The sequence below is a fragment of the Corythoichthys intestinalis genome, chromosome 4, assembly GCF_030265065.1.
Source record: "Corythoichthys intestinalis isolate RoL2023-P3 chromosome 4, ASM3026506v1, whole genome shotgun sequence".
Lineage (NCBI taxonomy): Eukaryota > Metazoa > Chordata > Actinopteri > Syngnathiformes > Syngnathidae > Corythoichthys > Corythoichthys intestinalis.
In genome coordinates, this window is record NC_080398.1 from 57,626,880 (window position 1) to 57,648,913 (window position 22,034).

A 22,034-nucleotide genomic window follows, 5' to 3' on the forward strand; every position below is an offset into this window, starting at 1 on the left:
AGGTGCAGGGATGGCGGGGCCTGCGGTGGCAAGGTAACCGTGAGGCAGCCCCCCCGACAGGTCCCAACCATCCCACAACCTAGGTGTGTGATGCATTAAAAACAGGGGGGAGCCGGGCCGGACTGTATGGCCCCGTCCCAACTCTTCCCGGAGAAATGTATGAGTATGTAAGTGCCAGGGTGAAAGATATTTACAGTGCCGAAGTGAGAATTGCGTGAGTTAAGAGGCAGGCTCCCGCGGGTGTAGCCCTGTCCACCGGAACCACCGGCCGCAGGGCGGGAGAAGCGCCAGGGCCCCGATCAACCCCTGCCCCAGACCACCAAACAGCGCACCCGCAACCGCCCACCTCTCCCCTCGCCGCCCAAGCACCCACCCAGCACCCCGAGCAGGCGCTACGCGAAGCCCAGGAGACGTCCACCCCACCGGCAAGGGACAGCAAGGCCCTGCGGGCCCTGTCGACGACCCTGCTGGCAGGAGGGCAGCGGCAGCCGCCGCTGTCAAGAGAGACGGCCGGAGACAGACAGACCAAGGGGACGGAAGCGCACCCCTCTCCTACCCACCACCGGGCCAAGAGGGGCGTGCGGTATGACACCAGGGGGCACCTCCCCATTACCCGGTACAAGGAGACGCGGCTCTGGCCGGGCTGACCCCGGCAGTGAACTATGGCCGCCGCATACACCCCCCAGCCCCCACTCCACCCCACCCCGGCCGGCCGGGGAAGGGCCGCGGCCCCGGACCACGCAGCACCCCCACCCACCCACGAGACCAGCGCGACCCCTGCACAGCCAGACGCACCAGACAAGCCCTAGCTGAAAACCCCGGGGCCAGGACCGGCGACGGGACGACACAGGGCAGGACGTCAACAAACTCCACCTGTGAAGCTGACAGAAGAAGTGGTTCATCAAATACCCTTAGATGTATGCCAAGGACCAGTGAAGTGTATTATTTAAGCATAGTTCCTTAATTGTTCCGAGTCTGGTAATTAATATATAGGGTGTCCCAGAAAAATGGCATACGTTCCCCAGCAGCTGGCAACCAAATTGTCTATGGGTTTCTTTGTAGATTAAACCTATTGACCGACTAAACTTTGAAGGAAGAAAAATTATTTATTACATGCTGCTGGGAGTGTATAAAGCAGTTCAGATTTAAACAGGTCCAGTTTTCAGCTGCAAATGGATGCATACAACTTCCCTGGATACCTAAATGATAGCTTTTCAATACACATTCATCATCTATAGGCTACTGCCTGTTTTGTCTAAGAAGAGTAGACAGGCTGAAACCTATTCCAGCATGACACATTTTTAGGCAGACAACCACTCACACCTTTGGTCAATTTGGGCCCCATTGATACAATAAACAGAAAACAGTCTGGTGGGCCTGATTGACCAATGCCATCTTTTAATTGGATCCACACAAATAGGATAATGTGACACAACTGGAAAAATAATCTGCTCAGTTCTTTAAATCCACAATGCTGTGTCTGCAAACTGTCATTTATTTTATGAATACTTAATAGTTCCTGCTGAGCTATTTGTGCTATTTATAATTTATGGCGGCCTGCTGGACAACTGGATAGCATATCTGGCTTACTGTTCTGAACCTTAAAAGGTAAAATGCTGTAACATTCTAACTAAAACCAGTTCACCAGAGTAAAAATAATGTTTCCTGTTGGAGTTTGTGTTGTACTGAAATCCCATATGGACTGATTACATCATGTGTAACAGCTAAAATAATCCAGACTTTGGGAAGAGACCGAAATGTCCTCAAATGACTAGGACAAACATTCAAAAACATCTACCCTAAGGTCAGATTCCACAATCACAAGCTGGATTTGCATGTCATGTCAGCACGCTGCCCTCAGCTCACCCACAACACAATTACATAAACGCACTCACAGAGCGGCTATGTAAATTGTACTCGTAGCTAGCCATAGTTATTCACCCTCGGGTGACTTGTGAAATAAACACAGCCACAGAATGAACTGACTTGTACACGAAGTGAACTTTTCTGTCTGGTTGGAAACATGTTTCTAGGAGATGATTGGATTTTAATCAAAGGTACTGGAACTATACTGTAGTTGCAAGTTTGATGACTTGCACAAGGAGCTTCACAAGGAGCAAAGTGAGGTTCAAGCCATTGCATTTATACATCAGGAGACACTACCCACATGAGACATTGGCTTCAAAGGTCAAAGTCCTCACATCAAGCCACTTCTGAAACAAAGACAACATCAGAAGCAACTTACCTGGGCAAAAATAATAATAATTTAGACTTTAGGGCAATGTGTCCAAAGTCCTTTTCTAAGATTGAAGTAAATGTTGTCATTTTGAACTCAAGCTTCTAGGATTTGAAAAATGGGCCCATTATCATCCAAATTACATGCCATAAATGGGTGAAATATTTCATGTGTGCAGTATTTTTGAACAAAATATGAGCACACAGCAAAGAGTGCTGGAGATATGAAGAGCTAAGATGAGGACATATGCAGACAAAGCAAATGCATATGTAGCTTTTGGCTGTGACTTTTAATACAGCAGGAGACAAGGAAAGACCAGTCTGTTTACTGTGTCTAAAATGTTTGCAGCAGGACACCAAATCAATTAGGACATCACTTAAAGACATTAGACCCCAAAAAAGTATGGATCCACTTGCTGGAACAGTTTCGTGCTAGAACTGGTCCAAAGTAGCAGACACTACATATGGCCCGGATATGGCACACGTTACCCAAAATGGGCCAGATTTGAATCAAAACCGTTTTCAGTATTAAATTTGGGGTCCATTATGTTCATATATCATACTTCAATGTTTTTATATTGCAAATTTGTTTATCAAAAGCATAATGACAACACTTTTTTTCATGCCATTTATTAATGCCAACATATTAATGCAACATACAGCAAAAATCCAGCATTATTATTTTTTTTTTTACAAAATATTTTAATTGGAATAAGGAACTCCACATTAAAGACCATTGTAGAAATTGTTAAGGTTCTTAGGTAACGGAGGACCTAATTCACTGACGATGAGAGGGAGTGGTAGATAGTGTCCGAAAAATCTGATGGGCAGTTGGGTGATAGAACAGGTGAACGGTTAGGCAGGTGTTTTGCAGTAATAGTAGCAGTACAGGGTCTAGGGGGGAAAAACACAAAAATGAGTTCAGTATCAGGATTTCAAGATGCTTTGTCAGCTGAAAGTCACATACCTGTAGGTGAGTTGTTGATCTGGCAATGATGTAAGGCCAAGGACTTGTACAAGTAAGTTGCTGACGATGATCAGCGGCACCTGGTTCCAGGCTCACCCATCAGTGCAATCAAGGCAGAAATACACAAACATAAGGAGGAGGGGCTCAGTTTGAATAATGTTATTCAAACATCGAAACATTTACAGCACAGGTGTCAAACCGATTCCAGAAAGGGCCAAGTGGGTGCTGGATTTTGTTCCAACTGATACAACACAGAGAGTTTAAACAATGAACTTCCTGCTGAAACAAGCAGCACCTGACAAAGTTTAACTGATTACACGTGTAAAAGATCTAATTGGTGAAAAGGTGTCCTCTTCATTGGTTGGAAAGCAAACCTGCACCCACTTGGCCCTTTCTGGAATCGGTTTGACACCTGTGATTTACAGCAACAGAGAGTAAATGCTTTCTCCCTCCATATGTTGTCATGCAACAAATTTTGAATTATTTAACTTGCAGACATGGCATATCACCTGAATACAAAGGCCATTTTATTAACGCGTGATTGAATAACTTGTTTAGCAGTCAAGGAATGACTTCAAAATGCAATTATGACTTTGAATTAAGCACTTACCATAAAATGTCCGTGCGGCAGGATGATGTGTCCTGAATCCTGTGCGTTCTCCTGTTTAAGGCCGATTCTGACATGAACCTCCCCAAAAAATCCTGACTATGCGTCACGTCAACGTGCGTGACGTGAACGTCTAAGGACTGTGATTGGTCCGCTCAGAACGTTTCCGCTTCAGCACAACACCGCTGTTTTCAAACATTTCCAAACGTTTTATGTGTCGCCTACGCTTCAACATTTGTTTTAGCAACCTTTTTTCTGTTCAATATTGATTAGCTGCAGCTGCAAATACACATGTTCCATCTTCGTTGCCATTGCTGTCAATGACGAGAGTCAATGCGGATGCCCGCCATCAGGCTGCACGCTGTTGTGACGTCAGACGCCGAATGTCAAATTTCAAGTTTTTAGCGTGTCTGGTGTGCACAGTCCATCCCAGGCCAGTGCCTAATCCATCATTGTGACTGTCAGCTTGATGATACGGGCCGCATTTGGTGCACTGACGTTCAGCGGGTGTGATTGGTATGCGGATCTGCCGAGCTGAGGCTGGATCTGTTACGGAGTCAGCTGCTATTGGGGTTGGGTGGAGGCATAACAGAAAATAATTGAGAAGTACTGCACAATATATACAGTGTATCACAAAATTAAGTACACCCCTCGCATTTCCGCAGATACGGTATTTTATATCTTTTTATGGGACAACACTGACAAAATGACACTTTTACACAATGAAAAGCAGTCTGTGTGTAGCTTATATAATAGAGTTAATGTATTTTTCCCCTCAAAATAACTCAAAATATAGCCATTAATATCTAAACCCCTGGCAACAAAATGAGTACACCGCATGGGAACTACGTACATGCCTTAATGTCCAAATTGAGTACTGCTTGTCATTTTCCCTCCATGATTGTCATGTGACTCGTTACAGGAGTGCTGTCAGCATTGCGGCAGAGATTGAAGAGTTGGGGGGTAAGCCTGTTAGTGCTCAGACCATACGCCTTACTCTACATCAAATTGGTGTGCATAGCTGTCACCCCAGGAGGACGCCTCTTCTGAACACGGTACACCTTAAAGCCCGCAAACAGTTTGCTGAAGACATGTCAACAAAGCACATGGATTACTGGAACCATGTCCTATGGTCTGATGAGACAAAGTTTTCTTTAGTTCCGATGGTCTCAAGCATGTGTGGCGGCGACCAGGTGAGCAGTACAAAGATAAGTGTGTCACGCCAACAGTCAAGCATGGTGGTGGGAATCCCCCCCCACCTCTTCCTTCTCTGCCGCAATGCTGACAGCACTCCTGCAATGAGTCACATGATAATCATGAAGGGAAAATGACAAGTAGTACTCAATTTGGACAATTAGGGTTGTATGTAGTTCTCATGCTGTGTACTCACTTTTGTTGCCAGGGGTTTAGATATTAATTAATATTTTGAGTTATTTTAAGGGGAAAATAAATGAACTCTATGTCTTGCTGATGGAAGGAGATTTTCACTCAAAATCTCTCGATACATGGCCCCATTTATTTTTTCCTTTACACAGATCGGTCGTCCTGGTCCCTTTGCAGAAAAACAGCCCCAAAGCATGATGTTTCCACCCCCATGCTTCACAGTGGACATGGTGTTCTTCGAATGCAATTCAGTATTCGTTGTCCTCCAAACACGAGAAGCTGTTTTTCTACCAAAAAGTTCTTTTTTTATTTCATCTGACCATAACACATTCTGCCAGTCCTCCTCTGGATCATCCAAATGCTCTTTAGCGAACCGCAGACGGGCCTGGACGTGTACTGGCTTCAGCATGGGGACATGTCTGGCAGTGTAGGATTTGAATCTCTGGCGGCGCATTGTGTTACTGATAGTAGCCTTTGTTACTGTGGTCCCAGTTCTCTGTAGGTCATTCACTAGGTCCCTCCGTGTGATTCTGGGATTTTTGCTCACCGTTCTTGTTATCATTTTGACGCCACGGGGTGAGATCTTGCATGGAGCCCCAGATCGAGGGAGATTATCAGTGGTCTTGTATGTCTTCCATTTTCTAATAATTGCTCCCACAGTTGATTTCTTTACACCAAGCGTTTTACCTATTGCAGACTCAGTCTTCCCAGCCTGGTGCAGGTCTACAATTTTGTCTCTGGTGTCGTTCGACAGCTCTTTGGTCTTGGCCATAGTGGAGTTTGGAGTGTGACTGACTGAGCTTGTGGACAGGTGTGTTTTATACTGATGATCCGTTAAAAAAAGGTGCCATTAATACAGGTAACGAGTGGAGTCTCGTTAGACCCCGTTAGAAGAAGTTAGACCTCTTTGACAGCCAGAAATCTTGCTTGTTTGTAGGTGACCAAATATTTATTTTCCACTCTAATTTGTAAATAAATTCTTTTAAAATCAAACAATGGGATTTTCTGTCTCGCCCCCCCCATTCTGTCTCTAATGGTTGAGGTTTACCCATGTTGACAATTACAGGCCTCTCTAATCTTTTCAAGTAGGAGAACTTGCACAATTGGTGGTTGACTAAATATTTATTTGCCCCCCTGTATATATGTATATTGTATTTTAGACACACATTTGTTTAAACATTCTACTCATGTCTGGGGGACTGACAACGGTGTAATAATAGCTAAAACTTTTCAAATTCCTATAACTCTGCTTTACTGGAGTTCAGCATGTTCTTTCGCAGTTCCATTTGTCTGAGTAAAGGCTGTCATGTGTATCCGTGTTGTGATAAGGTCTGATGAAAGCAGAGCACAGATCTGTAGAGATTTTCCAAAGCACAGACAGGGTGTGTTTGTTTATCATCTGTCTGCTTTTTGCACCAACATCGTCTGTCCTTTTCTCCTGCCATCTTTGTTACCTCTACTTTTCACTTTCAAACTCACAATGCATATTCGATGTCTTGATTTCCGCCCCCGTGACATATATCCCCTTCGCAATAACTGCCTTTTTTTAAAGGCTTTTGTTTACTTTTGTTTTCTTCTTCTTTTTGGGGTAGTTGTTTGCTATGTTTTGGCTAAGCAACCAACTACCAACTAAATTGACATTTTTTTGTGATTTCTTTTTTTCTCTTATTTTTCACTTGTAAGCTCTTCTAGCAATAAAAACTGAAATAAGGTTGCACCCTCAACAAAATCGCTCATTTTCTGATCCCCCAACTCAATTTCTTCCCTGGTATTTCATTTCTTACCAGGATCCCAAAGACCAGTACTAAGTACTTTTGAAATGTAAATAAAGTTTTGTTTTTACTCAGCCTCCTCCACTGGCCCTGTTTATCAGTCTGACTTCAAAGTGGCACATGGTGCTCTATCTCTCCTCTTTTCTATGAAACAGGGTCACAGGCGGCGCTTGGCTTTCAGAGAAACTTTTTCCTTTCATGTAAGAACCTTGTGGGTGAGGGGAACTAAAGGGGGCCATGCCAGGCTGCCACCCACCTCACATTCAATCGGAGACACACTATAGCTCGTCGTCTGTTGTGTATGAAAAGGGGCTGAGGAGTGGGTGGTTATGGATGATAGTTATTTTGGAGGCAGCAGTTAAGTCTTGGGGATGTTTTCATTTCACCTGTTGTTTCACTGAGATTTTTCTTCTCTTCTCTTATTGTCCTCTCCAGCTGTAGTGGTACCAGTTTGAGCATTTGAGACTGCGCCAACAGAACAAATGACACAAAAGGACAGGGAGAGTGACAGAGCGAGCAAGGCAAATTGCCCAAATTGGAAAAGGACAAGGCCGCACGTTGATTAGACTGTGAAAGTGGCCAAGAAGACGGAGGCAGACGCACGAGACAAGAGTCTGCCGGAAATAGGATAAGATGCTCGTCTACAGACAGACAGATTAAGAGGTGTGCCAAAAATTCCAGCTACTAGCCATGACTCTCTGCTTGCCGCTAAGAGGATGGACTGCAGTTCAGCCACGTCATACTCTCAAACATCCTTAACCTTCATCCAACCTCTTTGGCTCAGACTCCAAACTCAAGTCATTGGCTCAAACCCAACAAAAGACAACACTCATCTGCATGCCGCCCTCTTCGACAATTACTTTGTAACTTCTTGACAGAGTGGTAGCGCAACCCTCCAAAGGCAACCGAACCTTCACAGTGTTGTAGCTCATCTCGCGGCGCCAGAAGAATTGCGATTTGCTTTCACATGCGTAGGCAGCTGATGACGAAAGATGGCAGCCAGTCTGGTTGGAGATGCGCCTTCCCTTGCCTCACTTGCATTGAGTCTCGCTGGTTGAGTTTGCCCTGTTGGCCATCGCATTGGCGGCAGCTGTCAGAGTGCTGGAAGGAGCACTATGCAGGAAACTGATTCACCGGACACAAACTCATTCAAAGGTAAACACTGTTTATATCAATATTAGGTGTGTCTGTCTGTGTTGTGCTTGTGTGTATCAAATACATGTATATTAAAACAGCTGTAGCACAGCTGATTTAAAGGGCCTGTGACACCATAAAAAATCTTAAATAGCATTATTATGTGAATTAAAATCATATTTTGAGACAATTGAACTATATACAACAATTTGGCAAAGCGCAGATGACGATACATAGTGCACATCTCATGAACAATGAAACTTTTGTCTTTTTCTTTTTAAGTGGGCCAAATCAATTATATTAAAAGCAAACTAATGCAAATTGCTGCTGTAATTTCATTCTTTTAACAAGTCATGTAACTTGCTATGATCTAAGGTTTTGGTACACATCTGATGTTGCTCACAGTGGTCCTCAGTTTTAGCATGGAGCTTGTGTGTCTGCTCAGACACATGAAAAAATAGAGGGAATATTGGATAGCATGATAGCAGACTGCAAAAATCTGTGTCCAAAATCATGGTCTGCTATACTTTTAAAGTCATTTTCTGTAGTATTTCATACAGTAGCTCCTTTAACATGACTAGGACCTAATCATGTTGACAGATTGCTGGTCCCAAACAATAATTGGGGACGAGTGGGTATAATTGTGCGGGGGGTCTCCATGCCGTCATGCTATTGCAGCAATTTTTAGGATATTCAATTACATATTTTCTTAACTTGGTATTTTGGTAATGGTATTTTCTATGCCTTTGTCCACCATTGCTCGTTCACGTTTGTTCTTTGTTTCTTTGGACTGTGCTGACATTTTTCACCTGTTGAAAGGTCGGGTACCTACAGATGTGTGTTCATAGAGGAAAGGTGTTGGATAGTTCATTTCAAAACTATATTATAAATATAAGTAAATCATATCCACATACGAATGAGCCCAGCTTGTATTTTTAAAAAGAAATCTGAATTGGACTGGTCATGCGGCATGAAAAAAACTTAGGTGGGTGTGAGATATGGGAAAAGACAATGGATTTGGCCTACAGTGTGAACGTAGCCTAAATGTTAGTCATGGGTAACAAAACAGAGTACAGATAAAAATGTAAAGTTGTAAAGAGGATTAGAATTAGATGCAAAATGAATAACCTGGGAATATTATTAAACCTTTAGACCAATAGTGTTGTGTTTGAATGTGAATTCTGATTAATGTCATCACTGTGTGTCTGAAAACATTTACATTTTTCTATCAATTTCTATCTTGAATGTTGCCCGGGTCTGATAAAACTGCTAAGGAAGCACCCACACCCCCTTTCCAATATACTGTATTTCTTACTGTTGCTGTTATTCTTTGAGTTTCTACTCTTATGTAAATGTGTTGTGCTATGGATAGAAAGACTAACGATAAGATATTCCTCTCTGGAAGCCCAGCTGTTTAGCTTTATCTTCCTGAGCTACATATAAATCTCCTGTTGAGTCTCATCATTAAACTGTGTAAATGACTTTCATTCATATTGATATAGAATGTTTGCTCAGTGAGTTATGACATATTGTCATTGGTATGATAAATCTCTTACAATTAAGGGGAAGGAAAAGCACAAAATTCATTCAACATTTTTATGTATAATACTAACATGTCATTTATATAACAACGACCAATAGGCGCCCCTCATGATACAGTGGGGTAAAAAAGTATTTAGTCATCCACCAATTTCACAGATTCTCCCACTTACAAAGACGAGAGAGGCCTGTAATTGTCATCATTGGTATACCTCAACTAGGAGTGGGAACCTCTTGGTACATCACGATACGATACGATTTGCGATACAAAGCTCACGATAACAATGATCAGACGATATGGCGATACAACGATTATTGATACATTGGTCAGAAACTCATTCTAGGATATTCTACAAAGAACTAATAAACAGAAAAACAAGCTTCTGCTGTGAATTGGAATGAGTTTGTCACTAGTAGACGTCCAATCCATTTGAACGTCTATGGCCGTCAGTGGCACCCAATGCCAGGCAATGAGGTAATTTTGGGCCATTTAAGGTCATTTACCCGTTGATTTTCAGTAACTTCCTGTTGATTTTGGGGTATTTTATGGGTCACTCCTGTTTATTTTGAGATACAGAACAGGAAGTGACCTGGGAATCATCCAAATGAATAGGTAGTAACTCAAACTCAACAGGAAATGACCTGTAAATGCCTTAAAATGAACAGCAAGTGACCTGTAAATGCCCCGAAAATTGGACCCCGAATGACTGTGAATGCTCTGGTTTTGAATGAACGAACGTTCCCAGGCTAAATGGATTGAGACACTATTATGGTGGAAGATTTTGGTAGCAACTTGATGGTTCTTTTTTTTTTTTTTTTTTTTTTTTTTTTTTAAACATTGACACCTTTATAAAACGACATCTCGATTCTTGACAGGAGCATATCGATAACCTTTTGGGATACAAAGTATCACGATATATAACCATTTCGATATTTTGTCACACCCCTAACCTCAACTATGAGAGACAGAATGAGGAAAAAACATCCAAAAAATAACTTTGTCTGATTTTTAAAGAATTAATTTGCAAATTATGGTGGAAAATAAGTATTTGGTCAAATTGGTCACCTACAAACAGGCAAGATTTCTGGCTCTCACAGAGCTGTAACTACTTTAACAGGCTACTCTGTCCTCCACTCGTTACCTGTATTAATGGTACGTGTTTGAATTAATTCTCAGTATACGTAAATGGCACCTGTACACAACCTGAAACAGTCACATTCCAAACTCCACTATGGCCAAGACCAAACAGCTGTCAAAGGACACTTGAAACAAAATTGTAGATCCCCACCTGGATGGGAAGACTGAATCTGCAAAAAGTAAGCAGCTTGGTGTGAAGAAATAAACTGTGGGAGCAATTATTAGATAATGTAAAATGTACAAGACTACTAATTATCTCCCTCGATCTGGGGCTCCATGCAAGATCTCATCCTGTGGGGTCAAAATGATCACAAGAACAGTGAGCAATATTTCCAGAACCACATGGGGCGACCTCGTGAATGACCTGCAGAGAGCTGGGACCAAAGTAACAAAGGCTACTATCAATAATACACTACACCACCAAGGACTGAAATCCTGCACTGCCAGATGGGTCCCCCTGCTTAAGTCAGTATACATTAGGGGTGTGCCATCTTAGGCACTCCACGATTAGATTCGATTACAATTCAGGGTGCTAAGATTTGATTATTTAACGATGATCACGGTATTGACGATGATCACGGTTATTGTGATTACCACGATTATCGATGCATTACTAATGAATAAAGTAGCCAAACAAATTTTTGTCCATTCTTTATTTAAAATATCCTAATGATTCAACAGGAAAAATGGAAACATACCCACACAACAAAAATCGGCCCTTAAGCTGCTTTTGTATTTTTATCTTTTTACAAGAAAGTGCAAAAACCTAACAGTTTTAAAGGCAGTACTTATTTCTCTCAACAATACAATAAAATTTACACAGGTGGAATGAATTCCACATTTTCTGGAAACAAAGTGTCTTTAGAAATAAGACTTCTTTTAACCGATATTCTTTGTTTTCACAGATTTCTGTACTGACGTGTCTTGAATTTCGTTCCGCTACGAGCGGCTGTCGTAAAGTTATTAGGGAAAATCATCGTTTTAGAACGTTAATGAATCGTAATCGAATCGTCATGTGTCGAATCGCGATGTTTGAAGTTTGCTAGAGAGCATTTGGATGATTCAAATGAGGACTGGGAGAATGTCATACGAAACCAAAAATGTAACTTTTTGGTAGAAACGCAGCTTCTTGTGCTTGGAGGAGAATGGAGGAGAAATAATGCTGAGTTGCATCCAAAGAACACCACCACTGTGAAGTAAGGAGGTGGAAACATTATGATTTACGGCTGTTTTTCTGCAAAGGGACCTGGACGCCTGATCTGTGTAAAGGAAAGGGTAAAGGGGACCAGGTATCGTGAGATTTTGAGCATACCTGTCAAACCGAGGCCGTTGGCAATCTTACAAATAGTGACGTATGCCCTTACAAAATGTTGATTAATCTTACAACGTTTTATATAGCGTGCAATATGAAACAAAAATAAAACTCGAATTTTTTTTTTTTTTAATATTAATTTATTGTTAATATTGTCATTTATTACCTAGCGCAATCAAATAACAATCAAAATCTTCAGCTTCATTATGATTACTAAAATTTAACAGTGACTTTTGTTATAATTGTATGTAGCACTTTTGGCAATTTCTATCATGTCTTTTGATGGCTGCACTTCAGCTCGCAATTCAGTTTGACTTGAAGGTAGTTCGTTAGTGTGTCCACTCCCAAAGATTTCCTATACTCTGTGTTGATTTTTCTGACATATGAAATGCACATTCACTGTCTGCATTGCTGTGTGGCAGACAGAGCAGAGTTGAAAACAACACTTTCATCTTTGGGAACCTGATGTGTCCTAGAGGTATATAATCCTTCAAAATACTGGTCCAGTAATTATCACAGTCCCCAGACTCATTTTCTGTATTCATATCTATCAACATGAATTGATAATCGTCCCATTCCTCTTTCAGTTGCTTTTTATCCTATTCAATGACACAAAATGGTTGTAGTCCAACAGTTTCTTTGGCTCTTTGTTCGTTCGACGACAGGCAAATTTCTCCAGAAAAAATATTTTAAAACTATCAAAAGAAATCCAAGAAACTATATTTATGCGTTTTTCGTGCGCTTTCATAAGCTTGAGTAAGATTACAGCGCATAACAAGATTTTGGTTAACGAAATTAAAAAGGTCAATTGATAAAATTAACTTACTGATGCAATCTTTGAGTCAGGGAACATTTCTTTTGCCAATTCTGAGAAGTGATCCGCAATAGTTGAAGGCAAATTATGTTCGGCAACAAATTGGCAGAATAAAATATCCGCTTTGATCACAGCATCCGATGAGTACGTGGTTTTGTTTTGCGGTAAAAAATGTTCACTGATAGGCTTGTAGCTTATCGTTCTGCAGACTGCATCTTTATGACCTTTTGTCTTCAAGTGCTTTCTGAGATCGTAGAATCCTGATGCTGAAACGTTAATGTTCAATCCACACAGCACGCAAAATGAATACTGTGGTCCTTTCAAAGACGCTTTTATCCATCCAGCGTATTCACCTGTTTGTGTCTCCCATTATGGTGGATGGCGTCAGTGGGCAACAGTTTTTCTTGTCTTACGAGCTGGTTCATCCATATTTGGATGATCCAGAAGAGGACTGGGAGAATGTGCTATGGTCAGATGAAACCAAAATAGAACTTTTTGGTAGAAACAAAGGTTCTCGTGTTTGGAGGAAAAAGAATACTCAATTGCACTATATCCACTGTGAAGCATGGCGGTGGAAACATCATACTTTGGGGCTGTTTTTCTGCAAAGGGACCAGGACGACTGATCTGTGTAAAGGAAAGAATGAATGGGGTCATGTATCGAGAGATTTTGAGTCAAAACCTCATTCCATCAGCAGGGGCATTGAAGATGAAGCGTGGCTATGTCTTTCAGCATGACAATGATCCCAAACACATTGCCTGGGAAACAAAGGACTGGCTTCGTAAGAAGCATTTCAAGGTCGTCAGATTTCAACCCCATAAAAAAATCTTTGGATGCAGTTGAAAGTCTGTGTTACCCCACAACACCCCCCCCCCCCCCCCAAAAAAAAAAAAAAAAAAATCTCTCTCGGAGATCAGGATGTAGGAATGGACCAAAATACCAGCAACAGTGTGTGAAAACCTTGTGAAGAAAAGTGTTTTGACCTCTGTCATTGCCTACAAAGAGAATATAACAAAGTATTCTGATGAACTTTCGTTCTTGACCAAATAATTATTTTCCACCACAATTTGCAAATAAATTCTTTAAAAAATCAGACAAAGTGATTTTCTGGACCCCCCCCCCCCTCCCCATTCTGTCCCTCATAGCTGAGGCATACTTATGTTGAAAATTAAAGGCCTCTCTCATCTTTTTAAGTGGGAAACCTTGCACAGTTTGTGGCTGACTGAATACTTTTTGCCCTACTGTATATCAAAAGCACCTGGTAATTTCCTCTAAGCCTAAGTAATTATCACCAATTATATTATCAAGTTTCGGACTGAATTAACACGAGTGAAATAACTGCAAAAATTCAAGTCTAATAAATGTGGAATGTACTGTAGGTGATGTTATTCTTTCTTGTAAGATTATTCAGTCCTATTCCAACAAACTACAGAGAACATCATCTTGAGGTATTATTAGTCTGGAAATTTGGAGATGTGTGAGATGAGAAGCCTCAACCTCATTCAGTCTGCCATGATTATATTGTTTTCAATTGAGGTTACCATGACCTATCCTAATTTGTTACCTTGTTTTCAATAAATTGGACACTATGACAAATTGAGTATGTTGCTGTGTGAGGACCCTGGTTAAAACTTAAAGACCCTCTAAAGTGAAAAAAAAAGTTTTATACATTTAACTCACAAAACATAAGTGTTATTAATCAGTCTACCAAATTTGAAAGAATAAATATTGTTATAAAATGATGCTCCAAAGTAGTGAAGGATACAGACCTTCTCTCGCTGCTGAAATCTGCTGAAAACGCACCGCCCTTCATCGATCAATCTAATATGTGCCTGCTGTTTAAGAGAGGACTGTAGTTGGAGCAAAGGGAAGGAATACATGTGCCTCTTTTTATTAAAAAGAATGAACTTTCCCTGGATTGTCACTTTGGGGTCGACAGCATTTGTTCAACAACTGTGACACTGTAGCCTAAATAACACAACACTCACCAGGTAAGATCCATTTCTTTAAACCACAGTTTCTAACATTCTACAGTATATACCACTGGGCCAATGGGATAACCGGCTTTCAAAGGTTATCCACCACGCACATCATACACTTAAAAAAATTAAGTAGCAGCTGTTTTGGAAAGCACAAAAATTGGACATTCTCAGGGTAGTATGGCCAAAAGGCGAATGTAGCTGTTAAAAGTACAGATTTACAAAATCAAGTACCACTTATTTTGGCTAGTACAAAAACCGGGCATTCTCGTTGTAGTGTAGTTGTAAGCTGACTGCTACTATGAAAAGGTACTTATTTATAAACTGAAGCACCAGTTATTTTGGCTAGCACAGAGATAACAGCTATCTGATCGGGACTCGGTATCAGCAGATTATCAAAATCAGGTGACTCGGACTCAGATGCAAAAATATGTGATCAGGACATCTTTACTATATAGTATTCTCCATTTCCCATCATGTTTTTCTTGCCACCCAACACCATGCATGCACAAATACACTGCCTGCTGGCCAAAAGTATTGGCACCCCTGCAATTCTGTCAGATGATGATTGCCATTACAAATGCTTTGGTAGTAATATCTTCATTTATTTTGCTGGCAATGAAAAAACACAAAAGAGAATGAAAAAGAATTAAATAATTATCATTTTACACAAAACTCCAAAAATGAGCTGGACAAAAGTATTGGCACCCTCAGCCTAATACTTGGTAGCACAACCTTTAGTCAAAAATAACTGCGAACAACCGCTTCTGGTATCCATCAATGAGTTTCTTACAATGCTCTTCTGGAATTTTAGACCATTCTTCTTTGGCCAACTGCTCCAGGTCTCTGAGATGTGAAGGGTGCCTTCTCCAAACTGCCATTTTCAGATCTCTCCAGAGGTGTTTTATGGGATTCAGGTCTGGACTCGTTGGTGGCCACTTTACAAGTCTCCAGTGGTTTCTCTCAAACCATTTTCTAGTGCTTTTTGAAGTGTGTTTTGGGTCATTGTCCTGATGAATGATCCATGACCACTGAGGGAGACCCAGCTTCCACACACTTGGCCCTACATTATGCTGCAAAATTTGGTGGTAGTCTTCAGACTTCATAATGCCATGCACACGGTCAAGCAGTCCAGTGCCAGAGGTAGCAAAGCAACCCCAAAACATAAGGGAACCTCCGCCATGTTTGACTGTGGGGACCATGTTCTTTTCTTTGAAGGCCTCGTTTTTTTCCTGTAAACTCTATGTTGATACCTTTTCTCAAAAAGCTCTACTTTTGTCTCATCTGAACAGAGAACATGCTTCCAAAACGTTTTTAGCTTTCTCAGGTAAGTTTTAGCAAATTACAGCCTGGCTTTTTTATGTCTCTGGGTCAGAAGTGGGGTCTTCAAAGAGTCCCTTTTCATTCAGACGCCGACGGATAGTATGGGTTGACACTGTTGTATCCTTATACTGCAGGACAGCTAGAACTTGTGTGGATATTAGTCGAGGTTCTTTACCCCCATCTGCACAATCTTTCGTTGAAATCTCTCGTCATTTATTCTTTTTCGTCCACATATAGGGAGGTTAGCCACAGTGTCCTGGGCTTTACGCTTATTGATGACACTGCACACGGTAGACAGAGGAACATTCAGGTCTTTGGAGATGGACTTGTAGCCTTGAGATTACCTATGCTTCCGCACAATTTTGCTTCTCAAGCCCTCAGACAGTTCTTTGGTTTTCTTTCTTTCCTCCATGCTCAGTCTGGTACACACAAGGACACAGGACAGAGGTTGAGTCAACTTTAATCCATTTTAACTGGCTGCAAGTTTGACTAAGTTATTGACACCATCTGTTATGTGCCACAGGTAAGTAACAGGTGCTGTTAATTACACAAAATAGAGAAGCTTCACATGATTTTTCAAAGAGTGCCAATACCTTTGTTTGGTCCATTTTTGGAGTTTTGTGGAAAATGATAATGATATATATATATTTTTTTCCCATTGTTTTTTGTGTTTTTTTCATTGCAAGAAAAATCAATGAAGATATTACTACCAAAGCATTTGTAATTGCAATCATTTTCTGGGAGAAATTGAGCATTATCTGACAGAATTGCAGGGGTGCCAATACTCAGCAGTGAATATGTCAACAAAGATCTAAGAATATTAAGAAAATGTTTTATATGCATATTCATATATTTGTTTTGGTTGTTCTATAAGTTCTATAGAGCTGCAATTTCCAAACTTGGGCTCAGGCTTCAAAATTGCTCCAGGATCAGGTTTTATACGGTCATTGACTATTAGCGTAAAAGGCTGTTAGCTTTTTTATTGATCATCGAGTAGGCACCCAATTTCTCCTAAAGGATTTTGATTCATGTTCCTTGTAATAACTGCATGCCTATTTTGTTCTTTATAATTTTTTTATTTACAGAATGGGCTAAATGTATGTCTACACTTTGTAGATTAATCAACACTTCTGACAAATGATCGTATAAGAGATAAATAGGGTTAGTGGTTAATGCACTGCAATCTGGAGGTGCTGGGACATCAGTAAGTGAAGGAAATTAGATGGGCGTCACTTTCACACGTACAGTACAAAAATGTCCATAATATTCTTAGTTTTTCATACAGTGGGGCAAATAAGTATTTAGTCAACCAGCAATTGTGCAAGTTCTCCTACTTGAAAATATTAGAGAGGCCTGTAATTGTCAACATGGGTAAACCTCAACCATGAGAGACAGAATGTGGGGGGAAAAAAAAAACAGAAAATCACATTGTTTGATTTTTAAAGAATTTATTTCCAAATTAGAGTGGAAAATAAGTATCTGGTCACCTACCAACAAGCAGGATTTCAGGCTGTCAAAGAGGTCAACTGTGGGAGCAATTATTAGAAAATGGACGACATACAAGACAACTGATAATCTCCCTCGATCTGGGGCTCAATGCAAGATCTCACCCTGTGGCATCAAAATGATAACAAGAACGGTGAGGAAAAATCCCAGAACCACACGGGGGGACCTAGTGAATGACCTACAGAGAGCTGGGACCACAGTAACAAAGGCTACCGTCGGTAACACAATGCGCCGCCAGGGACTCAAATCCTGCACTGCCAGACGTGTCCCCCTGCTGAAGCTACTACATGTCCAGGCCAGTCTGCAGTTCGCTAGAGAGCATTTGGATGATCCAGAGGAGGACTGGGAGATGTGTTATGGTCAGATGAAACCAAAATAGAACTTTTTTTGTAAAAACACAGCTTCTCGTGTTTGGAGAATTGCATCAGAAAAACACCATACCCACTATGAAGCATGCGGATGGAAACATCATGCTTTGGGGCTGTTTTTCTGCAAAAGGACCAGGACGACTGATCTGTGTAAAGGAAAGAATGAATGGGGCCATGTATCGAGAGATTTTGAGTGAAAATCTCCTTCCATCAGCAAGGGCATTGAAGATGAGATGTGGCTGGATCTTTCAGCATGACAAGGATCCCAAACAGACAGCCAGGGCAAAAAAGGAGTAGCTTCGTAAGAAGCATTTCAAGGTCCTGGAGTGGCCTAGCCAGTCTCCAGATCCCAACCCCATAGAAAATGTGCGGAGGGAGTTGAAAGTCCGTGTTGCGCAACAACAGCCCCAAAACATCATTTCTCTAGAGGAGATCTGCATGGAGGAATGGGCCAAAATACCAGCAACAGTTTGTGAAAAGCTTGTGAAGAGTTACAGAAAACGTTTAGCCTCCATTATTGCCAACAAAGGGTACATAACAAAGTATTGAGATGAACTTTTGGTATTGACCAAATACTTATTTTCCACCATGATTTGCAAACAAATTCTTTAAAAATCAAACAATGTGATTTTCTGCCCCCCCCCCCCCCCACACACACACACACACACACATTCTGTCTCACATGGTTGAGGTTTACCCATGTTGACAATTAGAGGCCTCTCTAATATTTTCAAGTGGGAGAACTTGCCCCACTGTATATAGGCGCTTCCAGGAGTTTACAGAACCAAGCACAGCACAGGAGGTCCCCGAGTCTCATCTACTTTGTACTGAATCCATTTTTGGAGATTCCATGGGTTCCTCTGGCTTGATTTGGCAGTTTAAAAGTTTCGCTACTTCAACCGCATTTCATGGTGTTCTGTCTAAACCTAAAGTCCGGAGCAGAAAATATCAAAGATGGCGCTGCCCAATTTTTGCTCAGGAAACTTGTCTATAGTTAGAAAATTAAGAGAATATGGCCAAGTGTGCATTGTTGTTTAGTGTTACTCTAATGAGTTCGCACCAAAAAATCCGTCTTCCACTCAATGTAATACTAAGAGAAAGGCTTTAAAAACAGACCATTCAATGACTGAAATTCAGGTGAGAATTAACAAGTCCAGCTTTATATCAGCGTTTAGAAGAGAATTATGAGACAAATCTCCTGTATTTCAGACTTGAAATACATTTTAGGGAAGTGCTCCCACTTCATATCATTTTTGCTCCCATATTTTCGCTTAACTTGCACAGCGGTGGTCAATTGTGTAGCTTTTTGTGCAGAGTCAGAGTCTCAATTGGAGTTCCAAAATCTTTCCATCAAGTCTTGCCTTTCTTGCTTGGATTGCAGTCTTCCTCTCCATCACTGGTCACTTTTCTCTGCCCATCCCCATTTATCTTAAACTGTCTATCATCCCCTCCTCCCTTCTTGTAACCCGCCTCCTGTGGTGTGGTCTTCCACCGAAGTCAATCCATATTGAGCTGTCTCCATGTGGAGCCCTTACCCATCCGTTAAGTGACTGACAGGTCAGGGTTATTAGAGGTGGAGCTGCCTCTGCCTGCCTGCTTTTGAGCCTGAGGCTTCAAACACATTATATGTCCCGCTTTTCCTGTCAGTACAGTAGTGAACTTCTTCATTTCTCATTTCTAACAAGCCTGGCATGTAGTATTGATTTCGGAGAATGATTTTTAAGATCTACAGTATGTTTGACTGAGTTGCAAGTATTCCAAAATTATGATATATGGTTTATAAACTGGCATGCCAGACTGATTGTTCCATATATCCGCCACAAATATATTCCACATATCAATCTGGGAAAGATCCGATCGAGTCCTATATCATGGGTGGAACCTTTAAAAATATACGGCTGCTGATTCAATGATGGCTCTTCTCGTTGCACTCAAGTTCAAGTCCTGGGCATCCCCCGTCCTTGGACCCTCCATGTCGGCTGTAATAATGTAACAAACCGGGTTTTAATGTGGCGAATGTGTTTACGCAGTGTACCTGAACGCATCGCATGGCTGACTAGATAGTGAGCCTTTTTAAGGCTGAGTTAGTTTCACTTTCACCTTGTTGACTTGCTGCGGGGGACCCTAGGCACAAGTTGATGGAATAAATGATTAGAAACTAGGGCTATCAAAGTTATCGCGTTAACGGGCAGTAAATAATTTTCTAAATGAATCATGTTAAAATATTTGACGCCTTTAACGCACATGCCCCACTCAAACAGATTAAAATGACAGCACAGTGTAATGTCCACTTGTTACTTGTTTTTTGGTGTTTGGCGCCCTCTGCTGGCGCTTGGGTTCAAATGATTTTATGCGTTTCAGCACAAAGAGTGAGCATGGTGTAATTATTGACATCAACAATGGCAAGCTACTAGTTTATTTTTTGATTGAAAATTTTACAAATTTTATTAAAACGAAAACATTGAGGGATTTTAATATAACATTTCTATAACTTGTACTAACATTTATTTTTTAAGAACTACAAGTCTTTCTGTCCATGGATCGCTTTAACAGAATGTTAATAATGTACTCATGTACCGTATGTTGAATGTATGTATCCGTCTTGTGTCTTATCTTTCCATTCCAACAATAATTTACAGAAAAATATAGCATATTGAATAGATGGTCTGAATTGCGATTAATTTTTAAGCTGTAATTAACTCGATTAAAAATTTTAATCATTTGACAGCCCTATTAGAAACCTGATGAAGCTGACGATTTCTTTGGTGATGTTACCACAATACTGATTGCCACCTTAACTTATAAAGACTGGCGAACGGAGGAGGACCGTCATAGACCGTCTAACGGCTGTATTGTTGAGCAAGCCATATCACGGATGCGCTCACCACGCTCATATTTTTCTATCATATCTATCTTCATGTCAATGGTAACGGTAAGCATCACCTTTTTCCCTTTTTTTCACTACCTGCACTCACATCGTAGGAGCCAATGTTGATTTCTCTCACAACAAAATCTGCGATGTGTCCGTCTTGCAGGAAAACAAACTGTGTTGCTGTCATAGATCGTCGTATTTAGAGCACGTCATCGGATGTAGAAACAAATGTCGGTTCAAATTTTACGTCGGATCTCGAAAAGATCGTGTGTTGAATCGATCGTATGTCGAGGTACCACTGTACTATTATTATTCATGTTTTTCTTCTCTTGTTCTATTTCTTTTATAACTGGTCAAAATAAAAATCAATCAATTAAAGTGACATTCTTAACTCCTCTTTTAATGAGGAAATTAAGTGTATTTCAGACAAAACTTGGGAAATTGATCTATCTATAAAAACTGCTTTGCATTCCACCATAGTATTTAAGCAGATAGTCCCTTCCTGGTCACGTCTGCAGCTCCCGCCTCATTCCTCTGATTGGCTCGCCATCAGAAGGCGACCAATCCACATTAAGCCACAGTATGGCGTAATAGCTCGCAGAAGACCAAAAACATTGTTTCCTGTCAAGAAAAAGCTTTTTTTGACGTTCTTTCCAGGTGGCGTGCCCTCTGGGTCGGGGATGAGATCCTGCCCCAGTGTAGGAGCTTAAGTATCTTGTTCACCAGTGAGGGCAGGAGGGAGCGGGAGATCGACAGGCGGATTGGTGCAGCGTCTGCAGTTATGGGGACTCTGTACCGGTCTGTTGTGGTAAAGAAGGAGCACAGCCAAAAGGCGAAGCTATCGATTTACCAATCGATCTACGTTCCTACCCTCAGCGATGGTCACAACCTGTGGATTGTGATCGAAAGAACCAGATCCCGATTACGAGCGGCTGTAATGAGTTTCCTCCGCAGGGTGTCCAGGCTCTCCCTTAGAGATAGGGTGTGCGGGACTCAGGTTCGAGCCGCTACTTCTCTGCGTTGAGAGGAGCCAGCTGAGGTGGCTCGGGCATCTGGTTCGGATGCTTCCTGGACACCTCACTGGA

General features: G+C 41.3%; 1 protein-coding gene across 2 annotated transcripts in view; it reads left to right on the plus strand.

Annotated features, from left to right (window-relative positions):
- The window catches only part of LOC130914511 (low-density lipoprotein receptor class A domain-containing protein 4-like), a 450,713-nt gene that overhangs the window by 116,224 nt on the left and 312,455 nt on the right, over positions 1-22,034 (plus strand). The window contains exon 2 of one of the 2 annotated variants that reach the window (XM_057833769.1): positions 7,400-8,119. In XM_057833769.1, coding sequence (XP_057689752.1) covers positions 8,080-8,119 — 40 coding nt within the window. In that variant the 5' untranslated portion in view covers positions 7,400-8,079. Of the gene's footprint in view, positions 1-7,331; positions 8,120-22,034 lie in introns of those variants that run through there. The other variant, XM_057833770.1, reaches the window with a different exon arrangement.